This window comes from Eubalaena glacialis, chromosome 4, assembly GCF_028564815.1.
Source record: "Eubalaena glacialis isolate mEubGla1 chromosome 4, mEubGla1.1.hap2.+ XY, whole genome shotgun sequence".
NCBI classification, from domain to species: Eukaryota; Metazoa; Chordata; class Mammalia; order Artiodactyla; family Balaenidae; genus Eubalaena; species Eubalaena glacialis.
Window position 1 is genome coordinate 26,377,817 of NC_083719.1, and position 23,169 is coordinate 26,400,985.

Consider the following 23,169-nt stretch of genomic DNA (forward strand, 5'->3'; position numbering starts at 1 on the left):
CTCAAAATCTGACAAAGCAATTTGGCCCATCTTTTCTGCAGTTTAAAACTTCCATGTGTGGTGTACATGCTTCTTAATGAGGCTAGTGACTCCATCCCTGACTTGCTAACGCAGCTCCAACATCCAGCAAACTGCTCAAACTGAAAGGAAACTTAGTAGAACCGCCTCATTTGGCAGATAAGGAAACTGAGCCTCAAAGATGCTAAATGACCTGCCTGGGGACCTACAGCTAGCTAATGGCAGAGTGTATCATTGGCTGTTAGAAATACTTGAGTCATTGTTAATTAACGATGAGGTCAGATCCTATGCAGTTGGATGCTAAGAATTTAAATATAGTGAGAAGATTATTTACCCAAAAGTCTAAACACCAGAAACATCTAAACAGTGCAATTGTTCTGAAAGAAACAATTGTAAAATAACTACCCATTAAAAAAGAATAACTCCAGTGCAGTTGAAGAACTTATATGCATGCTGTATGTTGATGGCATGATCTACAGGTCTGCAGATGACAGGTGGTGGCATCATGGCTGCCCAATTCATACAAAGTGGACCGGATGGTCACATTAAAATGAGCAACCACAGTGACCTCAGGAAAGTCTTGCTGCCCACATAGAAGTCTCAGTCAGTTACCCATTTGGTAGACAGCAACTGTTTCAAAGTGTTGAATTGCCATTTCACAAATATGTACATTGCCTCATAAATGCCCTCTTTCCCCAATCATTGTGCTCTTTCAGAATCTAGGTGCCTAAATTCCAGATATATAATTAATCCAGAACTGCCCAATGCCTGACATTCTGAGTAAACAATCTTAAACTGCAAACGTACAAACTTGTTTCAGTATTTGAAGCCACAACAGATATATTTTAGAAGTACATAGGAAGCGGAAATAATTTATAATATTCATTTTGGTTTTCTGGTCCCCAACTGTTTTCTTGCACTCATCTTGAGAGAAGAGATTCATGATGTTTCATGAATTTCTACAATTTCTACTCATTCCCATTTTTAAAATATTTGAACAAATAGTCCATGTATTAGGACACAGAATATCTTCAAGCACTAGATTCTCAAACTAGCTGCCAGGTCATTCTTTTTCATTTCATTCATCTTTGTTTTCTTTTTTCCTACTCTTCAAGGGTCATCAGACCCAGAAACTAAAGGATCTGGGTCCTGTCTTGATGTGCATTTCTCTCATTTGTCTAATTGAAGGCTGGACATAGTAATCCCGGAGAGCCCCTCTAGGTCCTCACCTTCTTTAATTCTATGAGAACAGCTCTCCCATCCCCTAAAACCCCAGCACAGACCTTGGAAAGCCTCACATTCCAGAATCCATTACGTGCCCGCAAATGTGCCGCTTCATGGCCCTTCGCACACTGCGTTCAGTGATCTCTCTCCCCAGCAGACTACAGCCTCCACAGGGCTGGTCATCATTTCTTCCCTGGCCTAGCACCATGCCTGGCACAGCTGATCCTTGCTGCATGAAACAAAGGCCGATCAAATTCTTCTTCTGTCTCATACACAGCCATTCCGCTAGTCTAGAGCTAGTCATGTAGACAGTTAAACATTAGCCAGTATCTTGCTCTTCCAAAACATAAGCCGACCTAAAGGAGTCACAATCATTTGATTTATCATGTTTCTCAATCAGTTGTAGGTTTGTCTGTTAACACCTGGGACTGCAGGTGGTGGACGGATTCATGCGGGCTTTTGCTCTTTAAGGGATAGAAACATGCCCTGTTTGTTATTGTTGTTTTCGGTGGTAGTGGTGGTGCCCCCATATCAAGGTAGGAACTCAGTGATAGCTGCTAATTGACAAAATAGAAGGGCTGATGTTAAAACACTGAGGATTATATTCTGGACCTTGAATTTGAGGGTTAAGAGTGAGTTAAAGCAATGCCTTCATTAGGGATTTTGTTCACCTGTAACAGAATGACTAATTAACAGGACTGAAGGTAGGGGCCTGATTTCCTCTCATGTAATAAGTCTGGAGGTAGAACACCTAGGGTTGGCACAGTGGCTCAAGGAAGTCAGGTCACTGTCTTATGGTTGGTCACAAGATGGCTACTAGAGCTCCAGCCATCACATGTGCATTTTAAGCATGAAAAAGGAAGAAAAAGAACTCTCATAAAAAACAAACCTCTCTGATAGACCCACGCAACAACTTCATGGGCCAAGACTATATGTTATGGCTACCCCTCTCTGAAGGAACACTAACAAACATAGTGTTTTGGCTGGGTACTTGTTCTTCAAACACAGATGGATTTCTGTTAGGGAAGAATAGAAGAGAAAGAATATCGTGTAGTCAACTAGCCACAGTTCCCTCCTGTGGTTCCTCAGACATACCCTTCTTTCCGTATGTGGGATAGACTCTCTATTTTCAAGAGAGAAGGCTCTCAAGCCTCATATAGTTAGCATATCAAGATTGGAGCCCTGGATCTCTGGGTGATGTGTGGTCCTCTCCATCAGTTCTGGATATAACTCCTTGCAACTGAGCCCTGACACATCTAACCTGCAGTACTGGAAAAGGTGTACAATAGCTACAATAAAAACTTTCCTTTATAAAAGGAGGGATGGAAAACAAAGCAGTCACTGTCCTTAGCAATGACCAAATTCTCCTGGAAGAGCAAGAGTCCAACCCCTCATTCTTGTGGCAAGAACTCCTGTTCCTTGCCCTCCATGGCCCTTGCCTCTCTCTGGGGGCTATTCCTCGGTCATCGTTCCCCATGACCACTTCTGTGGTGGGCACGGGGAGGACGCCTTCTCTGGGGCTGTACACATCACCAAGCCTACTACTCATTGATGTGAATTGCTGCAACTCAGGGTGGGGTCTTTAGGCAATAGAGTTCCCTCACAAACTTAGTAGGCTTCTGGTCAATTCCTGATGACTTGTTTCCTTTCCTTTCTAGTTCATGAGTTCTGCCCATGTCCCTACATTTTAACTTAATGTATGCTACTTAACGTATGCTGCTGGCCATTGCTGCAACAATGGCCTCCTGTGCGTGATCACATCTTTGGCAGCAGGCTTACAACCTCTGTCTGATAGGGCACCACTCGCCCCCTTCTAATCAAGCCCTGTCTCAGCCCTGCCAGGGTCCGAATGCAGGCCTCTCAGGAGACAGATTGCAGGCTGAATGTCAAGCGTGCCTTCCTTAGTAGAGTGGTATTTCTTCCCATCTCACTTGCCAGCTGAGGAGCGCAGGACTTTGCTGGGAGTGATAAAGCACCACCAATATTCTAAATTTTTCCTACCAACTTCTCTAACACCACAGTCTCAGTCAACACGTCTGTGACTTTGCACTGCACAGCAGCTGCCAGGTGAACCAAATATTTCACAGTACGGTGAGCGTCACCTTTCCAGCCTACAGTATCTAAGTCCTTGGCATCTCCCTCTCTCCCCCCCTTGCTCATCTAGTTCCACATTTTAGGTTCTGTTACTTTTATTTTATTTGCTTATTTATTTTTTGGCCGCGCCGTGCAGCATGCGGGACCTTAGTTCCCTGACCAGGGATCGAACCTGCTCCGCCTGCAGTGGAAGTTCAGAGTCTTAACCACTGGACTGCTAAGGAAGTCCCAGGTTCTGTTACTTTTAGTTTCCCCACTTCTAGGTACCACATTGTGCATTTGTTTGGAGTTTAATTCAGCTAATCGGTTGGATTTTGAAAAATCCAAATAACGGTCATTAAACGACAAGGGGGGTTATTTTTTCTTCCATGTCTGCTCTTAAGGAATGCTGGCTTGAACCCCACCCAGAATATCCACTTTCATCTCATTGGCCAGAACTCTGTTGTAGAGCTATCCATACCTCCCCCAAGAGAGGCTGGGTTTTAGATGAATACATCACCACGTCCAAGAAAATAAAGGAAGAAAGAGGGAATGGCTATCAGATAGACAGTCACAAGCTTCTGACTCAAGCTACCTGCTTATTTATCATAGGAGGTCCATCGGTGGTGGAGCAGAGATCACCAGGCAGGGTGCCCGTCCTGGGCAGTCGGGTGCAAGTGCAGAAAGGCAAGGTTGTCAGGAGCAGGCAGGCAGCATGCTGATGTAGAGAGGAGCAAGGTCCCGTCCCGTGGGTCTGGGCTCTAGTCCTGGCTCTGTTACTTACTGTGAGATCTCAGGCCAATTATTTAGCCTCTCTGTTTCTGTTATTTTTTCTGAGCCTTTAAAAAGTACATACTAACAGTATATCTCCCTGCAGTATTGTTGTGACAATTAAATAAGGGAATCGATGGAAAGTGCTCATTTAGAACAGTGTCTGACATGTGGTTATACTCAGAAACCATTAGCCATTAGCCAGTGTTGGTAAAATGGGGGCAGATGCTCTTGTTTTATAAGGTGGTTATGGGGATCAGAGGGAGAATGAATGAGGCAGTGAGGAAGCAGCCAGCACAGGGGGAGGTTTCCCCTCACTCCCTCCTTGTAGCCACGCTCTCCTTGTCCTCTCTTAACCTCTGCAGGCAGCTGAGCAGGCTCTGACCTCAGGGTCTTTGCACTTGCTGTCCCCTTGGCTGAGAACAGCCTTCCCAAAGATATTCTCTCACCTCCGTCTCTCACTTTATTCAGGTCTCTTCCCAGAGGGGCCTCTCCTAATCCCCTCCTACGCCCATCCCTCTTTGTCCTCTGATGCTACCCTAATTCTCTTCACAGTGCTAATCACCATCTGATGTTACCATATTTTATGTTTACTAATGCACCCTCATCAGATCACAGGCTTCGTGAGGCTCTGTAGGAACGTTGTCCATTTTATTCAGGGCCCAGCCCGTGATGGGCACTCAGTGAACATCTGTGGAATAAATCAGTAGTAAATATTTAATCAACATTGGTTTCCTTTTAAAATGTGAGCGTTTTCTAAAAGTCAAGAGAGGAGTCCTATCCAGGAGGAAGGAAGATTAGATGGAGGTTGAGGAATTTGAACTTAGCAGAGGTTTGAACAGGAGAACATTTAGAATCCAGGATAGTTGGAAGCGGGAGTTAGTACAATAAGACAGTCCAGTGTAACCTGATTTTGAGACAAGATCTGGATAAGCCAGAAGACCTTTTCACACCTCCTGCCGGGTTCAGGATTTAGCCTTGGATTTCAGGTGACTCTGAGTCTGTGACTTTGGGCAGATGATTGGTTTCACTTAGTTCACTGTTTCTCTCCTTTTTTTTTTTTTTTTTTTTTCCATTATTGTCCCCCTCCTCTTACCCCAGAGAAAATTTTAATTTAATTTAAATTCTAACACAAGAAATTAAATACTAAGGAATAAGTGTTTGTCAGGTGGGATTGAGCTTTGCAGGGGAGGTGGGGCATTAACCATTATAATATCTAAGTTTTGTGGGTAGTGTCACCCTGCTGAGAAAACATGGCGTACCTAAAAGGGGATCCAAGAACTTTGGTCGATTCTAACACCACATTAGTAAATTACCTCGGGGACAGAAGCATTTATTTTTAATGTTAAGGCTGTCAGCTTCAAGCTACTCAAAATTAATTTAAATTATCATGGTTGTTTGCTTGAGATAGGAAGCTAATTGGAGAATTATGTATGGTAGACAAAAGTGAACTGTACCATTGCAGCAGACCGCCATGTACACAAATTCTACTCCCTGTTGAAATAGATTGATCTTCAGGATGAGAAATTTTTAGACCTTTACACACATCAGCCATGGAGGGATGTTGTTATTTGTAACCATTTGCAGACTTCTGTGTCTTCTCTGGTTCAACATTCTGTTCACTGGAATATTTGGTATTGGAACGTTTCATGGGATATTGTGGAAGAACCACACTTTTCACAGTAGTATTGTAAGATTGTGTGTCTTTGCATATGCCTTGAGTCATCTCAAAATGTTGCAGTGTATGGGAATGCTTCTACTTCCTTTATTTATAGCAAATCACAGAAAAGGAGTTGATCAAATAGGGGGCTGGAAAGATTACTGGAAAATTCCTAATTATAGGTATGGAATTGACAGGTTATGTAGCCCATGAACACCTTAATAAGACTAAATCTCTTTGAGAGTGTCTGTACACTTGAAATAATTTTTCCTTTTCTGAAAACTCCTTCTCTGCCCTCACCACATTCAGGGCCAGAGGGTGGGCTCCCAGCAGCCATATTGATACCTCATGACCCTGCCCCTTGGCGATAACCAATTAGACTACTGATAGACAAATGATCCAGTCTGAGCCAATCGGCTTTGCTCACCTCCAATGTATTCATTAAAAACTTTTGAGCTGCACAGAGCAGAAAACAACTCAAGGTAAAGTTTAAAGGGTTTTTTTGTTGTTGTTGTTTTTAGTTTTGTTTTGCTTTACCTTTTCTCTTTTTCTTTTTTTTAAATTTAAGTACTTAAAATTTTCAAATGTAATGTATTATAAGAATTGATAGGGTCTTTCAGATCGAGGTGGGAGGGAGGGCAGTACAGCCCCATCTAGGATGGGTGAAACCCCGGATGCTGTGGGGAAGCTAGAGCATTCTCTCTCCCCAGTCTTGCCCCTCTGCCTTCTACCAATCATCTTTCTTTTATTTCTTGGCAGGATGACTTTCTTTGCTTCTCAGTTCACAGAGCAGGTAGAGTATTGCCATCCAGAGGTGCTATTTCAAAAGTTATAGTTCCTGCCACACCCTGGAGACTAGATCCCTTCTCTCAAGGTCTCGCCATTCTCAGAGAAGAACTCTGTTCCAAATTGCATGAGATGCCCAGCCTGGGACCCATCAACAGGGGCTGGGGACTTATATTATGTGAACGTGGCTGCCAAGAATGTGCCTTCATTAATTCTGTTAAGAGGGGGGTCATAGGGGCTTCCCTGGTGGTGCAGTGGTTGAGAATCTGCCTGCCAATGCAGGGGACACGGGTTCGAGCCCTGGTCCGGGAAGATCCCACATGCTGCGGAGCAACTAGGCCCGTGAGCCACAATTACTGAGCCTGCGCGTCTGGAGCCTGTTCTCCGCAAGAGAGGCCGCGATAGTGAGAGGCCCGCGCACCGCGATGAAGAGTGGCCCCCACTTGCCGCAACTAGAGAAAGCCCTCGCACAGAAACGAAGACCCAACACAGCCAAAAATAAAATAAGTAAATAAATAATTAAAAAAAAAAAAAAAAAGAGGGTGGTCATAGACTTGTTACCCACTAATTTCCGTTTATTTATGCATCTCCCACTAAACTATGAATGCCTTCAAGACAAGGAATTTGCCTTTTTGATAGTATATTTTCAGTGCCAAGTTCAAGGTCTGGTTCTTAATAGATGTTCAATAATACATGTTGCTTAAATACAAGTTGACATCGGGGAAAATATTCTCTACTACTCTTAAGTTTGGTTCTCTTCAATCAGACTTATTTAATGAACATCTTACCCAAGATGTTTACTCTGTTTTCATACGTATGGAATCACCTGAACCGTGACTAACACCTTGAATCACCATCAAAATTTTAATTTTAAACCATCTTTAAAAAATTGTTTTAGGGACTTCCCTGGCAGTCCAGTGGTTAAGACTCTGCGCTTCCACTGCAGGGGGCATGGGTTCTATCCCTGGTCTGGGAACTAAGATCCCGCATGCTGCAAAGCGCAGCCAAAAAAAAAAATTGTTTTAAATTATTGAGTCTACAAGGTGACAGACACTGTGCTGAGGTAGGGAATGTATTGATGAACCAGACATTGCCACTATATTTGAGAACCTCTCTGTGGAGTATGAGAGAACTAAGAGATCATTTAGCTTAACGTTCTCATTTTACAGATGAGGAAACAGAGACTCAGTAAGAGTTGTTAGGCCTGATGGAAAACGTTCTGATTTATTCATAAGATTTTAACACATCTGTGTGGAGTTACTTTTCAGTGAAAGGTGTTACGTATTTTGGCCAAAGGAGACATTCAATTTTTGTCCATGTGTGGATTATCTTTTCTTTGATCTTGCCTTTCTTTTTAATAGGCACATGATTATGTAGATGAATTTGCTAAGCTTTTGGTTTATTTGGAACCAACTAATAGCTGGCGCTCAAGTTCTTTGGAAACTCACAACTTACTCTATTGGAAACTTCTTTACGGTTACTGAGTATTAGTATTTATTATTGATGTGGCTTCGGACACCTCTCCCATTTATTTTTATTCCTTGTTAGATCACTTCCTGAGAAGGCTCGAGAATGTTTTCCATCTTTGATGGCACAGTGTATATGGACTTTCTCTGGGTGAAAGTGAAGTTCTGAGAAGAGACTGAAAGGAGTCATTTTTCTGTGTTTACAGAGGATGGAGGTGAAAATCTCTTTGGTGGAGAAGGAGAATTGGCCATGGAATTCAATTAGCCTATCGCCAAGGGGGGATGGATTGTGTGCCGGGCGCTGTGCATGTTCAGTGGGAGGGGATCATTGCCGCCCCCGCTGGGGAGCTGCAGCTGCCGCAGACGTGTGCAGCCTGGGGGTGCATGGCTGTGTGAGCAGTGTGTCCAGGGCAAGCCAAGGAGCAGCCAGGGCTGCTCCCCCAGAAGCCTGGAGAAACATCTCTCTGCCGGAGATGGCTTTGGGGTTGGCCTAAGTGTAGGCTGGTTTCAGCAGTTTACCAAAGAAAAAGAAGCGAGGCGACTGAAGGTATAAGCTGTAAAGGGACATGATACCCTCTGAGTCTACATGATAAAGCCAGGACCCTCGGCTAAACTTAGGACCGGCGGTGGTCTAGCGGAGAGCCTGCATCTCTCTGCAGTGTTGACCGGCCCTTCTCCTCTTGGTAGCACTGTTAGAGCAGAGTTCTGGAATGGAGAGACCTCCTGTGCATACACTTGGGCTGATCAAGGCAAATGGACATAGACTTGAACTTCCCAGGAATGTGAGTTCTTAAACATGTCCAGAACCCCTCTACAATCTTCCAGGGAGTCTTGTCACACAGAGCCTCCTGGGTGGATGTGAGTTTGATGGGGGTTGTCCTGGCAAAAGCCGTCTCATTTCCCTGCTGATCAGGGAAACTTCCTGGGGAAGGTCAGCATTCCGGAGGTTTCTTGTCTGAGGGAAGGGGGTGTGTGTGTGTGTGTGTATCTGTGCATCTGTGTGTACAGGTGTATCTTTGTGTGTATCTTTGTATCTGTGTGTCTATATGTGCATCTGTTTATAATTGTGTGTGTGCATCTGTATATGAGTGTGTGTGTGTGTGTGTGTGTGTGCGCGCGCACAGGGTGGAGGGAACAAAGCTGTGGAACGGGGAGGGGCATTCGGTTCCTGACTCCAAAAGCAAACGCAGTCCTTCAGTAATACTCTCCTGCCATGCATGCTGTGTCAGAAGGCTCACTGTTGTGACCGGAATTTTTTGTTTTTCCTCGTCCAGGTGTGAACGAGTCCAGGGGAGGTAACCCTGTCGCTGCTGGTGGAACACCTCATTTCCAGGTCCTTTGCACGGGCCCCGCTGTGAAATGCACCAAGCGCGGACCGCTCAGACACTTCCTTCCTTCCCTCATTGACACTCTGGGCCCAGCGATTGTTCCACTGTTGTTCTAATTGTGTCCCATCCTCCTCTTGCCAAAGCAAACAGCCAGAACTGGAGTAGGTGTTCCTTAGGCTCGTCTGCCAGCCTGAACATGAACACAGGCAAAGCTGAGGACAGCCCGCGTTCCCGTGGGACGTGGGGCCCCGCAGGGCCCAGCCCCCAAGAGCAGGTCCTCTCATGACGTTGGCGTCTGGGAGTGAGCACCATGCCCATCACCCAGGACAATGCTGGACTGCACCTGCCCCTCCTCTACCAGTGGCTGCAGAACAGCCTGCGGGAGGGCGGGGCCGGGCCGGAGCAGCGCCTCTGCCAGGCGGCCATCCGGAAGCTGCAGGAGTACATCCAGCTGAACTTTGCTGTGGATGAGAGTGCGGTCACACCTGACCACAGCCCCCCGGGGATGGAGATCTGTACTGTGTATCTCGCCAAGGAGCTGGGGGACGCAGAGACTGTGGGCCTCAGTTTTGGGAACATCCCTGTTTTCGGGGACTATGGAGAAAAGCGCAGAGGGGGCAAGAAGAGGAAAACCCACCAGGGCCCCGTGCTGGATGTGGGCTGCATCTGGGTGACAGAGCTGAGGAAGAACAGCCCGGCGGGGAAGAGTGGGAAAGTCCGACTGCGGGATGAGATCCTCTCCCTGAATGGGCAGCTGATGGTCGGAGTTGATGTCACTGGGGCCAGGTGAGTGGGGAGTGCCAGCTGGCGTAGGGGCAGGATGCAGAACCCTTGTGGTTCGCTTATGCCTGGTGCTGGGATCGGCTGCTGCTGAGGGTTGTGAGTCCTACTGTGGTGATTAGCCAGTGGCATTTATCATACAGAGGGAAAATACACACTCTAAGTTGAAGTTTTTTGGTATTTATATGTTTCTTTTTTTGCTTCCTTATCTCTTAGAAGACTCAGGCTCAAAGTTTCTCCTTTTTCCTTGAAACTTGGGTTAGAAAGAAGAGAAACAGTACATGATAAGAGTAGGAGAAATGTCACATTGAGTTAGACCCTCTTTTCCATTCAACCTAGCATCTCACCTCTGATCGGAGCAACAAAGCTTAGGTCCTGGTTATGTTTCCGTCTGCCTGTCCCATATCACCTTTGTCACAGACTCACAGTCCAGAAGACCCTTGAGATGCTTAGAATGTCTTTAGACCATCCCCCACCCCACCAGTTTCCCCATCCTGGAAGATCCATTTGGATCTTATCGGAATGAACATATTTCTGTTTTCTACCCATGTGACAACCTACCATGGCAGTAAGTTATGATTGGACTGTTTTGTTGTTTTCTGGGTGAGTTAGGGTCTCTAAGACCACTCTCAGCTTCAGTGATTTACTTGGGGAACTCACAGAGCTCAGAAAAGCTATTTTACTCACGGTTACAGTTTATCACAATGAAAGGAATCAGATTAAAATCAGCAAAGGTAAAGGGTGCATAGAGTAGAGTCCAGGAGAGACCAGGAACAAGTTTCCAGTTGTCCTCTCCTAGCAGAGCTGTACAGAAACACTCAATTCTCTCAGCAATGATGTGTGACGACACTTAACAGTGTATTGTTAACCAGGGGAGTTTGCCCAAGCCTTGGTGTCCAGGGTTTTTATTGGGGGTCGGTCACACAAGCACTCCATGCCTGTGTAGCTGACCTTAGTTACGAAGTATCCAGTCCTTCCAGAGGCCAAACTAGTAACACATGGCCCAAAGCCGCCATCATAGATCACATTATTAGCATAAACTATCTGGTGTGGCCCAAGGCCCCAGGTATACAAAGACACTCTTATCAGGCAGGATATTTCAAGAGCTTAGACGTTACCTCCCAGGAGCTGGTCAAGGGACATTCCTTTCTTTGGAATGCACAGGTATTGAATACTCCAAACCTGCCAAGTTAATCCATTACTGCACAGCAGGGTTTTAAAGATGGGTATATATGAAAGAGACAGGAAAAGAGAAGTTTGAAGATATTCTGAGATGTGTAAGTTTTGTCAAGCCTTCAGGGGCTCCTGTGAGGAGGTCTCCTATATCCCAGAAGGAGAGAATCATAGAGAGAAGGGCACCTTGGAAATCATGGTGACCTTTTGATGGGGGATACATCTAACCCGAGAAGACCTTGAAGAGAGAAAAACAGTGCAAAAATACCTTGACTCCAATCTTTTCCTTCCTTTCCGTCTCCTACCAGAGCTTCCCATCAATGGGAATCAGCCAGGGGCAAGGGATCCCACTGATGTTGTTCATATGTGTGAGCCTCCTGGGACAAAAGGCAGGGTAGAAAAAGGTGGAGAGTGGATATGGGGTGGGGGGGGTCAAACAAGAAGTCATTAGGCACATGCAACATGGTCTGAGTTTAAATGAGCCAGTTCATGGAAAGGACATAGCACAGGGCTGGCTGGTTGATGTGAGTACTTACTCTGTAGACACTTTCACCAGTATTTCCTTTGGGTTGCCTCTTGGACTGATGGGATGCTCTTGGCTAATGGCTGAGTGCCTAACTGGCAGTTACTGGGAGACACTGATCATTTTCAGGAGTGATGTTGCATATAAATGTTTTTATTTGGGATTAGAGATTGCTCTTAGCAAAGAAGCAGTGCTGACCACCATAGCACTCAAGATGCTACAAGGACTTGATAAGGTGACTCTAGTCCCTGGTGGTGGGTTCCTTAGGGTTAGAAGTGGGGATCACTATGAGGCAACCCTTTCAAAGCTATTCTTGAATGTCCTCATCATTTGCATCTGCCTGATTTGAAGGGAGTGGGTTTGGATGGAGAGGTAGAAGGAGGAGCATGGAGGGCACATCCAGCAGGAGAGTCCTATGGTCAGGAGCTGCAGCTCTGAAGCCAGACAACCGGGGCTGCCTCCCCAGGTTTCCCCACTTACCAGCTGGTCGACCTTGGGAAAATCATCCCTCTCAGAGTCTGATTTACCATCTGTGAAATAAGAACAAATATCTATTGATACCAATGACTAAATGATGAAATAATGCACATGTAGGGCTTAGTACTATGTCTAGTACAATAATAGTGCTCAATAAAAGCATCAGGATGACTATTGTGCATGGAGAGTGTTTTGGAAGACTGGGATTTTCTTATCCAAGAGATTGGTGGAGTCTTTAGGACGTTGGAGAAAGTCTTCCCATACTTGGGAAATGTTCTTTATCTGTTTAGGAAGCTCTTCTCTTGTACCGCTTTTGGCTATGGAGTCTTTAAGAGGCAAAGTTTTCTGTCCCAGGCTTTGAAAGTATATCTGGCCCTGGAATAAGATGGTTTTACAGCTACAGGGGAGGATTCCTTGGTGATTTTAATTTACTCGTTGGAGCAAGTGATAGGATGATGCCCATTTTGCAAAGAAAGAAGATACAGAAGAATAGAAAGGTGATGGGCCCAGGGTCATGAGAAGATAGAACACAGCACTAGACTCTTTCATGGAAGCTCTGAGGAAGGAGCAAGTATGATGTGATGGAAGAAGCAGTAGGACTGAGCCTGGGATTCTGGGTTCTCTCCACAGGTCTTCTGGAAACTAGCTTTGAGACCCTGGGTAAGTGTGTCAGGATAGTGGAGTGGGGGTGGGAAGGAAGTTAGCCACCTTTGCTAACATATTAGGAGAGATCTATGAAACGTTTCACTTGGGCCACCTGAGCTGGTGTTTTGGTTCCAGAAGCCCACAGAGGTGAAATGGTGTTCCCGTGATGCCCGGCCAGTGATAACTGGCAGAGCTGACTCTCATTCTCCCTCTGCTGACTCCCAGCTGGATATCCGATCCAGTGCACCACTCCGCCTAGTGTGGTCAGGAAGAAACATTCAGGCAGGTGTGGCCAGTTGGCATCTGGGCTAAAATAGCTGAAGATGAGGAGCTTGGGGAACGGAAATAGGAAAAAGGTCAAGGAACAGGCCTGTGGGTGTTCTAAAATGTGCCTGGGATTTGTTTGAATCAAGTATGGTAAGACCTGCAGACAGGGAAATGACTGTCATGAAGGAAGAAGTTTATGCTCACAGATCCCTAGAAACAGGAGGCACAGCACACTGTGCAGGGCCACAGGGGGAAGCACCAGCGTTGGTCAGGAGGCAGAGCGGAGAGAGGGGAAAGCATGGCCCAAAGCCTTTATTGGGGGTTTCAAGGGATGGATTGGGCAAGGCATGGTAGGTACACTGAGTAATCCTAGGATAGGATAGTTTGAGTAATTTTGGCAGGCTCTGAGCTATAGGGGTGGTCTCTAGTTGTCCAGTACCTGACCCCAGGTGATTTAGACAGGGGAGTATGGGCTTGATGTGTGAGAGTTTGATAAAGAAGACAGCTGGGGTGTGGGCTCTGGGCTGGTTGGTTAGTATAGCAAAGGCACATTCCCAGGGGAATTGTTTGCTATATCTAGGAATTAGCTGGCCCCAGGGTGGTTGGGGGGAGGGGACGGGGGAGGCAGTCTCTCCAGGATCAAGGCCCCAAATGCCAGAGCATCAAGAATACAGAAACTAAGGAAACAGTTAATGTACTGGGCTTCTAGGAATTTTCCATGGCTAAGGAAGTAAATCCTCCAAACATAACTTTTTTACTAGGGAATAGTCATGGCTCTGAACTTCCCTTCTCTGATGGGGCTATTGTGTGTGTGCTGGATGATGAAGGGCCAGGTAAGGGAAGGTCTACCCAGAACCCCTCAGATGTAGGGGTAGGAGAAGGAGAAGGCCAAGACCCTCTGCTTCGTCTTCAAGACAGTATGAAAGTGAATCAAGTAATGAGGCAAGGGCTCCTGGAGTCCTGACTTCCCAATACCCATAACAACCAGCAAGTTCACAAGACAGGAGAGAAAGAGACAAGGTTGATTTTTCAAGATTCACTCCTTAGTTCTCTGGCATAATTATAAGAAATGCTGTTTATTGAGCAGTTGCTACCATAGGGACACTCTGCCACCCACTGTGATTTAATACATACCACAACTTTATAAAGGACAGCTTTAGATGAGAACCTTGACCACAGAGAGGCCATGTAACTTGTCCAAGGTCACCTAAGAAAGCGAGAACCAGATGTGAACTTGGGTCTAGCTGCCACCACATTCTGTGTTCCTAACTTCTGTGCTGTACTACCTCAAATCTGCACCAGAGTTATACTTTGGTCCTTGTCACCTTTACTTGTAAGCAACAGATTTCAGGTGTCAATACACTAACTTCCCTACCCCCCCACCAACACAATAAGTCATCCACAATATCACTTGGAATTATAATAGGGGGCACTCTTTTGGGCAATCCATTCTGTTCCTTCTCTTGAGTTTGATTTAGAATTCAAAACTCCCTTAGATGATGTTATGGGGTGAATCGTGTGTCCCACCCCCCAAATTCACACGTTGAAGTCCTAACCCCCAAGAACCTCAGAATGTGGCCTTATTTGGAAATAGGGTCACTGTGGATGTAATTAGTTAAGATGAGGTCGTATGGGAGTAAGGTGGGCCCCAATCTAATAGGACTAGTGTCCTTATAAAAAGGGCAGATCTGGGGATAGACATGCACACAGGGAGAATGCCATGTGAAGGCTGGCATCATGCTGCCGCAAGCCAAGGAATTATGAGAAGCTAAGAGAGGGACCTGGAACAGATATTTCTCCAGTACTCAGAGGGAGCATAGCTCTGCCAACACCTTGATCTTGGACTTTTAGCATCCAGAACTGTACGACACATTTCTTTTGCTTAGGCCACTTGGTTTGTGGTACTTTATTTTGACAGCTCTAGCAAACTAATGTACATGATATTCTGACCCTGTCACCTATGGCTAGTCAGTTATTCAGGCAATTTCCTCCCTGACGAGGTCACTCTGGAAACTTTAGAGCACTGTGGATGTTTTCGGAAGAGAACACTCTGAAGATCGCATGTGTGCTAAGCATGGGAGAAGCAGGTGCCAAATGTAGAAGATGAGGTCATGGTTGGCTTATTTTAAAAATTCGTTTAGGGTCAATTTGGAAAGTTCATCCCTGGGGGAAGAGTAGAGAATTCACAGCCATGGGTTTGACACCCTTCTGCACCCCAGAACCGATTCCAAAGCTTAACCTGTGACTGTCCCAAAATTGCAGATCCCTTTCTGCTTTTTCCCTGACTGACAATCACAAGGTCGGCAGTTTGCTTCCAGCATCCCCAAGTAGCACTGGGAACCCCTCATTCTTTTGAGTGGTAGCAGCATCATTGCAGAGTGAACTTCTAGAAAACTTTCTGAGACGGGGAGGGATACCAGTAACGTTCGATGTCACATGCCCCATCTGTCAGGCGTAGCTGGTAACACATGGAGGAAAGTTTTTGTCTGCGACTCTATCATACCTACTCTGGGGAAGATGAGATTTTCTGGAATGTTCTGTATATGTCTTTTTGGAGAAGGGAGAACTGGGAAGGTTTTTTAGATTATTTCCTACAAGGAATACTTTGTAACCCCATTCCCTCCCTCCCTCCCTCCGCCAGCTTTCTATAAGTAAACCAGATCTGTTCCCTGCGGACAGATTGTTCCAAATTGGTAACAAAATGTGGAATTAATTAAAACACAACCCACACACCAAAACAAAAACAAGTAGCCTTTTCTGAAAAGTAAAAGGGCCCATGTTCCACTTAAAATGTATTTTCCAGGATGTGAACCTCAAGTGGACTTTTTTGTCCATTAATACGTATGAGCAGGGCACAGAGCAACGAACAGGGGCCTCTGGCACATGGTAGATGTTCAATCAAAGGTAGCTTTTAACACCCTTCCTAGCTGGCTTCAGGCGACCTGACCCCAGGGCACAGCATGAACCGAGAAAAAGCCTTTGAGTTTGAGGGGCAGAGAAGAGGCTAAAACTCTGGCAGTTTGCTCAGCAGGAAAGGGGATAATCTTCAGCCCGGAAACCGGGGTGATATTCAAATACTGAGCGACCTGTATGGCGTGGGTACCAGCCTGTAGGAAAGGATGCTAGTGCATCCTGGCGCCCCCCCCCCCCAGAGCCAGACTGCACCTTTGAGTTACTGGGGTGTGAGATATATATGTGGTCCCAGGAGAGGGGCCAAGGTGCTGGGCTGGCAGGAGGACCTGGGGAGCTCAGGGCGATTGGCCAGCTGGTACAGGGGCGTTACTACTGGGCGAACTAGCTGAATATCAGCCCTGGCCAGAGGTAACCTTCAGCACAGTACTAACTGTGTGTAAAATTAAATTTAGAGTTGTTACAAGCTCAGACACCGGTTACCCATGGCAACCCTGAGTTCTCTCTAGGTTATAGCAGATTTTAAACAGGGTATCAGGAGGCTGCTAGAAGGTGTTACTTGGAGAAATGACTGCAGGTAGTGATGTAGGAGATTGCAGGAAGGAAGAATTGCCAATTATAGCTTTATAATATAGTCTCTGGGGACATTACGCACGAGGGTCCTGCTTACCTGAATACTGTGCCCAAAGGCACCAGTGCTCTATTCAGGACTGTATATATAGTAAGAGGTAGTCATCATGATGACCTAGAACATTCAGGAAAGGTTAAATTATATTCAGTTTTCCATTTAAGAAGCCAGAGAGGCGTGTAATACACTTCAGAAAGATTCCATTACAGAAGGTTAAAAGGAAAACAAATTTCAGCATTTAAAATTCAATTATCTGGAAAAGTCGTCACGTGGAACAGCCCATTCCCCAAGGATGCGGCGTCAATGGAGCATTACAGGACCTTACATTCGTGCCCACTTCGTTCTTCTCAGCCTGCTTTCCCCACATGCTACTGCATTTTATGTCTTGTTTTCTGGAAGGTAGCCCAGAGTTCATCCAAGTCCTATTTTATCATTGTACCAAGGAGGAAACTGAGGCTCCAGGAGGTGGTTTCCTGGGGTCAAGAATCTTCTTAAGAGAAGAGCAAGGACCAGAATTCAGGGCCTCTGGCTCAAATTCTAGAACTTTTTCTTCAACACTACAAACAGTAACCAATGAAATTAGAAAAACATTTTTTGCACTTTACTGTTGACGGTAAGAAACAAATAGAAAATCAAGTTTTTCTACATATTTCTACATCCATTCTCTAAATGGATGTTGGTTACATCTAGAACCTTCCTTCTCAACAAGAGTTTAACTTATAGCAGCTTCATAAATGTGTAATTGATGACCCTTGGACTGAACTTTCCCTCAGGTCTTCCAAGCACTTTCTGGGCAAGGCTGTAGACCATCTTCTGCCATCGCCTGCCCTCTTGTGGTTGAAGTCGAGCATGGTGCTGGGCATTTTAGTCAAGCTTATTATTCATTCGGCTGTGTGGGTTTCTCAACTGTGCCGTTAGGATGGTGTTTTCAGCCTTCAGAGCTCTCTCTAGAATGGGAACATCTGAGCCATCCCTCATCAGAAGGGGACTCAGGCATCATCCCTCTCCTCTTTGGTACCTGGTGTCCTCGTGCTGCCCCCAGGAGGTGCCCCATCCCTGTTCCCCCCATGGCATCCCCTCCTAACACTCACAGCCCCGGTCCCCTACAAGTAGGTAAGTAGCTGATCTGATAAGCCCACTCGTGCTTAGCTCTTGGCGACAGATGGTCAGGGGAAGTTGTCCTTCCCCAGCCCAGCTTAAGCCTCCTGGAATCAGAAAGCCTCAGGGAAGGGTGAGTAGCAGGGCAATGTCAAACACTCTGCCAGCCAATGGGGTGGATTTCTTTAGAAACCTAGCATCTTTGGCGAGCCCTCAATTACAGCCTGCAGGCAACTCCAGGGCCACTTACAGAGCAGCTTTTCAAGGTCCGTTTGTTCTTGTGAGGGAAAAGATTACATTAAAGGAGCCACTTTTCATGATTTAAAAGTGGGTGAGGTTGCAGAGCTCCATCCAGAGATGCTCTTTCATTTCATCCCAGTGACCTGCTTCTTCTGGTACCCCCCATGAGAGCCACTGCTGGGGGACTGACTTCAGCCATGGGAGATGGAAAACCCAAATCTCCCACTTGAGACACTCGCTTTGAAACTTTTAGCATTATTTTTGAGAATTGTTGTAACTGTAAACCATAAAGAGGAAAAAAGGATTAGATCATCTCAGTGTGATTATAGTCCTACCAGCCTGACTTCATAGCCTTCTCTCTCTGGGCACTCCTGGGCCATATTCAAGAATTTTGACTTCTACTTCATTTTTATGTCCAGGTATTAAATAAGTGATAAGCATTTTTATTCTCTCATTTTGAGCACCAGATGCCCTCAAGAGTTTTTCTTTTCCAAAAGGTCATTGTCCAAACTTCAGCACCTGTTTTGATCCTTGTTCCTCTCTAGTCTTCTGGAGTGGAGGCAGGTAACCATGTGGCCTGGCTTCGCTGTTCCCAATTAACCTGTTTGCCAAGCACAGAGGTTCGGAGACTTGAACTCCTGTCTTTTGGTGTTGGACTATGGGTTGCTGCCTTCTCCTGGATGGGAATAAAATCTGATATTTTCAGGACCCGTGTGTGTGTGTGTGTATGTGTGTGTGTGTGTGTGTGTGTATCTTCTGTGCAATTTATAATAAAACATGGGTTTTCAACAGTTACATAGATTTCTTCATGGGCTTCTTTTTTGATATATGATCTTCCTCCAAAGATTTTGAGGGTATGAGTTTAAGTTATATTATTTTAAATAAATGGTCGTGGAGAAGTGGCTTCTAGTGGCATTTTGGATGCCTAGGCTTTCCAATGTTGAAATGGACAGAGCAACCCCAGGTTGAGTATCCGGGTCCTTTGTACCCCTGAGCCACAGAAACCTGGATACAGGGACATCAGCGATGGTCTAATGGCTGATTCATCCCAAAGTTATCTCATTCAGAGTTCTTTCGTCACCAGAGAAAGGATGATTCTATCATTTACAATGTCTCTTGGGCTTAAATTTAGCCATTGGGGAGGTGGGGGAGGGAAAGGGGGAGGACTGAGCTATTTCCAAGGCTGAAGTGCATATTTGTTCTGCCCTTAAGCTGGACTTGAAGGTTAGACCATTTAAATGGAGCTAGGATTTATTAAGAAACTTTTGACGTTTGGGATCACAGATATATTTTCACAAATGTCCCTGAAGGAGGTCTGAACTGTTATCAGGGGAAGAGGAAGTAGGTGTGCTTCTTAAAAATTCAAGCTCCATTAAATACAGGTCTCTGTCAAATTGCATGGCAAGTCTTGAGGGTTTTCCCTGACTCAAGGGTTTTATTTAGTCCAGATGTCCATTCCCGTGAGATTCCTGTCTGACCCAGCAGAATAGGCAGAGATGACTTAAATGGCAGTCACCAGAAATGGTTCTTGCTTGAGAAAGTTCGTCGTCCAAGTGGGATGAGAAGAAGATCCATGGGGTGAGGGAAAAAATTATTAACATCTCAAGTTATATTTTTATCTTAAAAAAATAAGAAATTGAGCTTGGCTAATATTTTAGATATGGATTGACACTGGCATCCTTATTCAATCTGTATGTCAGAGGATCCCATGTCCTGTGTGGTATGTGACATGTCCTGAGGGAAGAAGAGGTGATCCACAAAGGTCCTCTCACCGATTAATTCACTTTTGACTCATTTCAAGGAAATATAGTTTATGTAGGCTCACTCAGTGAAGTAGGCTTATGAATTAAAGTACGTATTTTTGTAGGATTTAAATTAACTTTACCAAATGAATAGATAAACTAAAATTCTTGAGGGAAAAAAAAAGGATTAAAAATAATTAATGCAGGTGTAAGCAAACCATAAGAAAATGGCTGGGTTGACCCTTTTTTTACCACTGGTATGTGCTCAACCACATTATAAGGTAAACTGATGACAGTCTATTCAGAGTGACAAGAAGTCAGACGAAAAATGAAAATTCAAAGCTATCAAGAGACTATGTGAAATGCAAATTTCCAGTCTCTATTATTAAAGAAAAACCTCACCATAAGCAGATTGTACCTTGAGTTAATCCCTAATGATGGTAGGAAGTCATGATAATTAACAAGATATTTAAAATCTAAATATCCACCACATGAATACAAATAGTGTTAAATGTTTTAGCAATATTTAAAATTATTCAATACTAAATCTAGTCCAGAATTTTAGTAAACTGAATATTTTACCAGCCTATTTGGAATTTCTTTTTACTTAATGGCTTAAGGCAAAATGTCACATGCCATTAGGAAAACCCTCATTCTCACTGATGTGGTAAAAATAGCTAAAATAATACATAGAAGACAATATAGCTACAAAATAAAATGCCTGATTTTTTCAGCAAATTCTACTAAAAGGTACACAGAAACATTGCTGAAGTTTTAAAGAAACAGTATGTCATGTGGCAGTTTGCTGTATGGTTTGAGAAAAGTACGGCTGTTTCTCACATGTTCCAAATAAGGGTATTTGCTTGGTTCTGCTTCACTAGTGCAATAGGACACCTACTTATGCATGAGTCACTAAAGAGAAGAGGTACCAGAAAGGATATATTTTTAAAAGGCAGTGACTTCGTTAGTTAAAATAATGCTTTCTGGGGAAATTATATAAGGTAACAGCTGCTTTGATTAGAATTTTAAATTCAGGGTAAGGTTATAAAAATAGGTCAGAACATGAAACTGATTCACTGCATTGGTCCTAGGAAAGTTGATACAGCCAAGAAGCTAAAGACAGAAGTGCCCAAAATGCTAAAGAATGTCATCAGTATGGTTAATTTTGTAAAAATAAGACTTTTAAAATTAGTAGAATTTTTACTCTTCTCTGTAATAAGATGGGGAATGACCATGGAAATGTTTTACTCTGTAGAGGTCTGATGTATATCTTGAGGCAATGCATTTAGAGTAATCCAACTTAAAGATGGCTGTGTATTTTTTTCCTTCTACAAAAAAGACAGTTGTTTCAAATTTACCCACTTTATCTATGAACAAGTGGTTCTCAATGGCCTGCTTCCTGGAGGCTATTTTTTAAAAAATTTTTATTGGAGTATAGTTGCTTTACAATGTTGTGTTAGTTTCTGCTGTACAGCAACATGAATCAATTATACGTATACATATATCCCCTCTTTTTTAGATTTCCTTCCCATGTAGGTCACCACAGAGCATTGAGTAAAGTTCCCTGTGCTATACAGTAGGTTCTCATTCGTTATCTATTTTATACATAGTAGTGTATATATATCAGTCCTAATCTCCCAATTCATCCCACCCCCTGCTTCCCCTCCTTGGTATCCATGAGTTTGTTCTATACATCTGTGTCTCTATTTCTGCTTTGCAAGTAAGTTCATTTGTACCATTTTTCTAGATTCCACATATAAGCGATATTATACGATATTTGTTGTTCTCCTTCTGACTTACTTCACTCTGTATGACAGTCTGTAGGTCTATCCACATCATCCATATCAAATGGCCCTATTTCCTTCCTTTTTATGGCTGAGTAATATTCTATCATTTATATGTACCACATCTTCTTTATGCATTCCTCTGTTGATGGACATTTAGGTTGTTTCCATGTCCTGGCTATTGTAAATAGTGCTGCAATGAACATTGGGGTGCATGTATCTTTTTGACTTATGGTTTTCTCTGAGTTTATGCCCAGGAGTTGGAATGCTGGGTCATATGGTAGTTCTATTTTTAGTTTTTTTGAGGAAATTCCTACTGTTCTCCATAGTGGCTGTATCAATTTTCATTCCCTCCAACAGTGTAGGAGGGTTCCCTTTTCTCCACATTTACTGTTTGTAGATTTTTTTTGATGGTGGCCATTCTGACTGGTGTGAGGTGATACCTCATTGTAGTTGTGATTTGCATTTCTCTAATAATTAGTGATGTTGAGCACTAATTATTAGTGCCTCATGTGCCTCTTGGCCATCTGTATGTCTTTTTGGAGAAATGTCTATTTACATCTTCCTCCCATTTTTTGACTGGGTTATTTGTTTTTTTGACATTGAACTGTGAACTGCATGAGCTGGTTGTATATTTTAGCAATTAATTCCTTGTCAGTTGCTTTGTTTGCAAATATTTTCCCCCATTCTGAGGGTTGTCTTTTCATTTTGTTTATGGTTTCCTTTGCTGTGCAAAAGCTTTTAAGTTTCATTAGATCTCATTTGTTTATTTTTGTTTTAATTTTCATTAATCTAAGAGGTGGATCAAAAAAGATCTTTCTGCAATTTATGTCAAAGAGTGTTCTGCCTATGCTTTCCTCTAAGAGTTTTATACTGTCCGACCTTACATTTAGGTCTTTGATCCATTTTGAGTTTATTTTTGTGTATGGTGTTAGAGAGTATTCTAATTTCATTCTTTTACATGTAGCTGTCCAGTTTTCCCAGCACCGCTTATCGAAGAGACTGTCTTTTCTCCATTGTATATTCTTGTCTCCTTTGTCATAGATTAGCTGACCATAGGTGCGTGGGTTTATCTCTGGGCTTTCTATCCTGTTCCATTGATCTATATTTCTGTTTTTGTGCCAGTACCATACTGTCTTGATTAACGTAGCTTTGTAGTATAGTCTGAAGTCAGGGAGCCTGATTCCTCCAGCTCCATTTTTCTTTCTCAAGACTGCTTTGGCTATTCGGGATCTTTTGTATTTCCATACAAATTGTAAAATTTTTTGTTCTAATTCTGTGAAAAATGCCATTGGTAGTTTGATAGGGATTGCATTGAATCTGTAGATTGCTTTGGGTAGTATAGTCATTTTCACAATATTGATTCTTCCGATCCAAGTACATGGTATATCTCTCCATCTGTTTGTGTCGTCTTTGATTTCTTTCATCAGTATCTTATAGTTTTCTGAGTACAGGTCTTTCGCCTCCTTAGGTAGGTTTATTCCTAGGTATTTTATTCTTTTTGTTGCAATGGTAAATGGGATTGTTTCCTTAATTTCTCTTTTTAATCTTTCCTTGTTAGTGTATAGGAATGCAA

The 23,169-nt window shown here is 43.9% G+C and overlaps 1 protein-coding gene across 1 annotated transcript in view; it reads left to right on the forward strand.

The window, feature by feature from the left end:
- The first annotated feature begins 9,636 nt into the window (after positions 1-9,636).
- Positions 9,637-23,169, forward strand: part of PDZD2 (PDZ domain containing 2) — a 232,501-nt gene continuing 218,968 nt past the window's right edge. The window contains exon 1 of the mRNA XM_061189153.1: positions 9,637-10,112. Within this exon, the coding sequence (XP_061045136.1) occupies positions 9,637-10,112 (476 nt within the window). The remainder of the gene's footprint in view (positions 10,113-23,169) is intronic.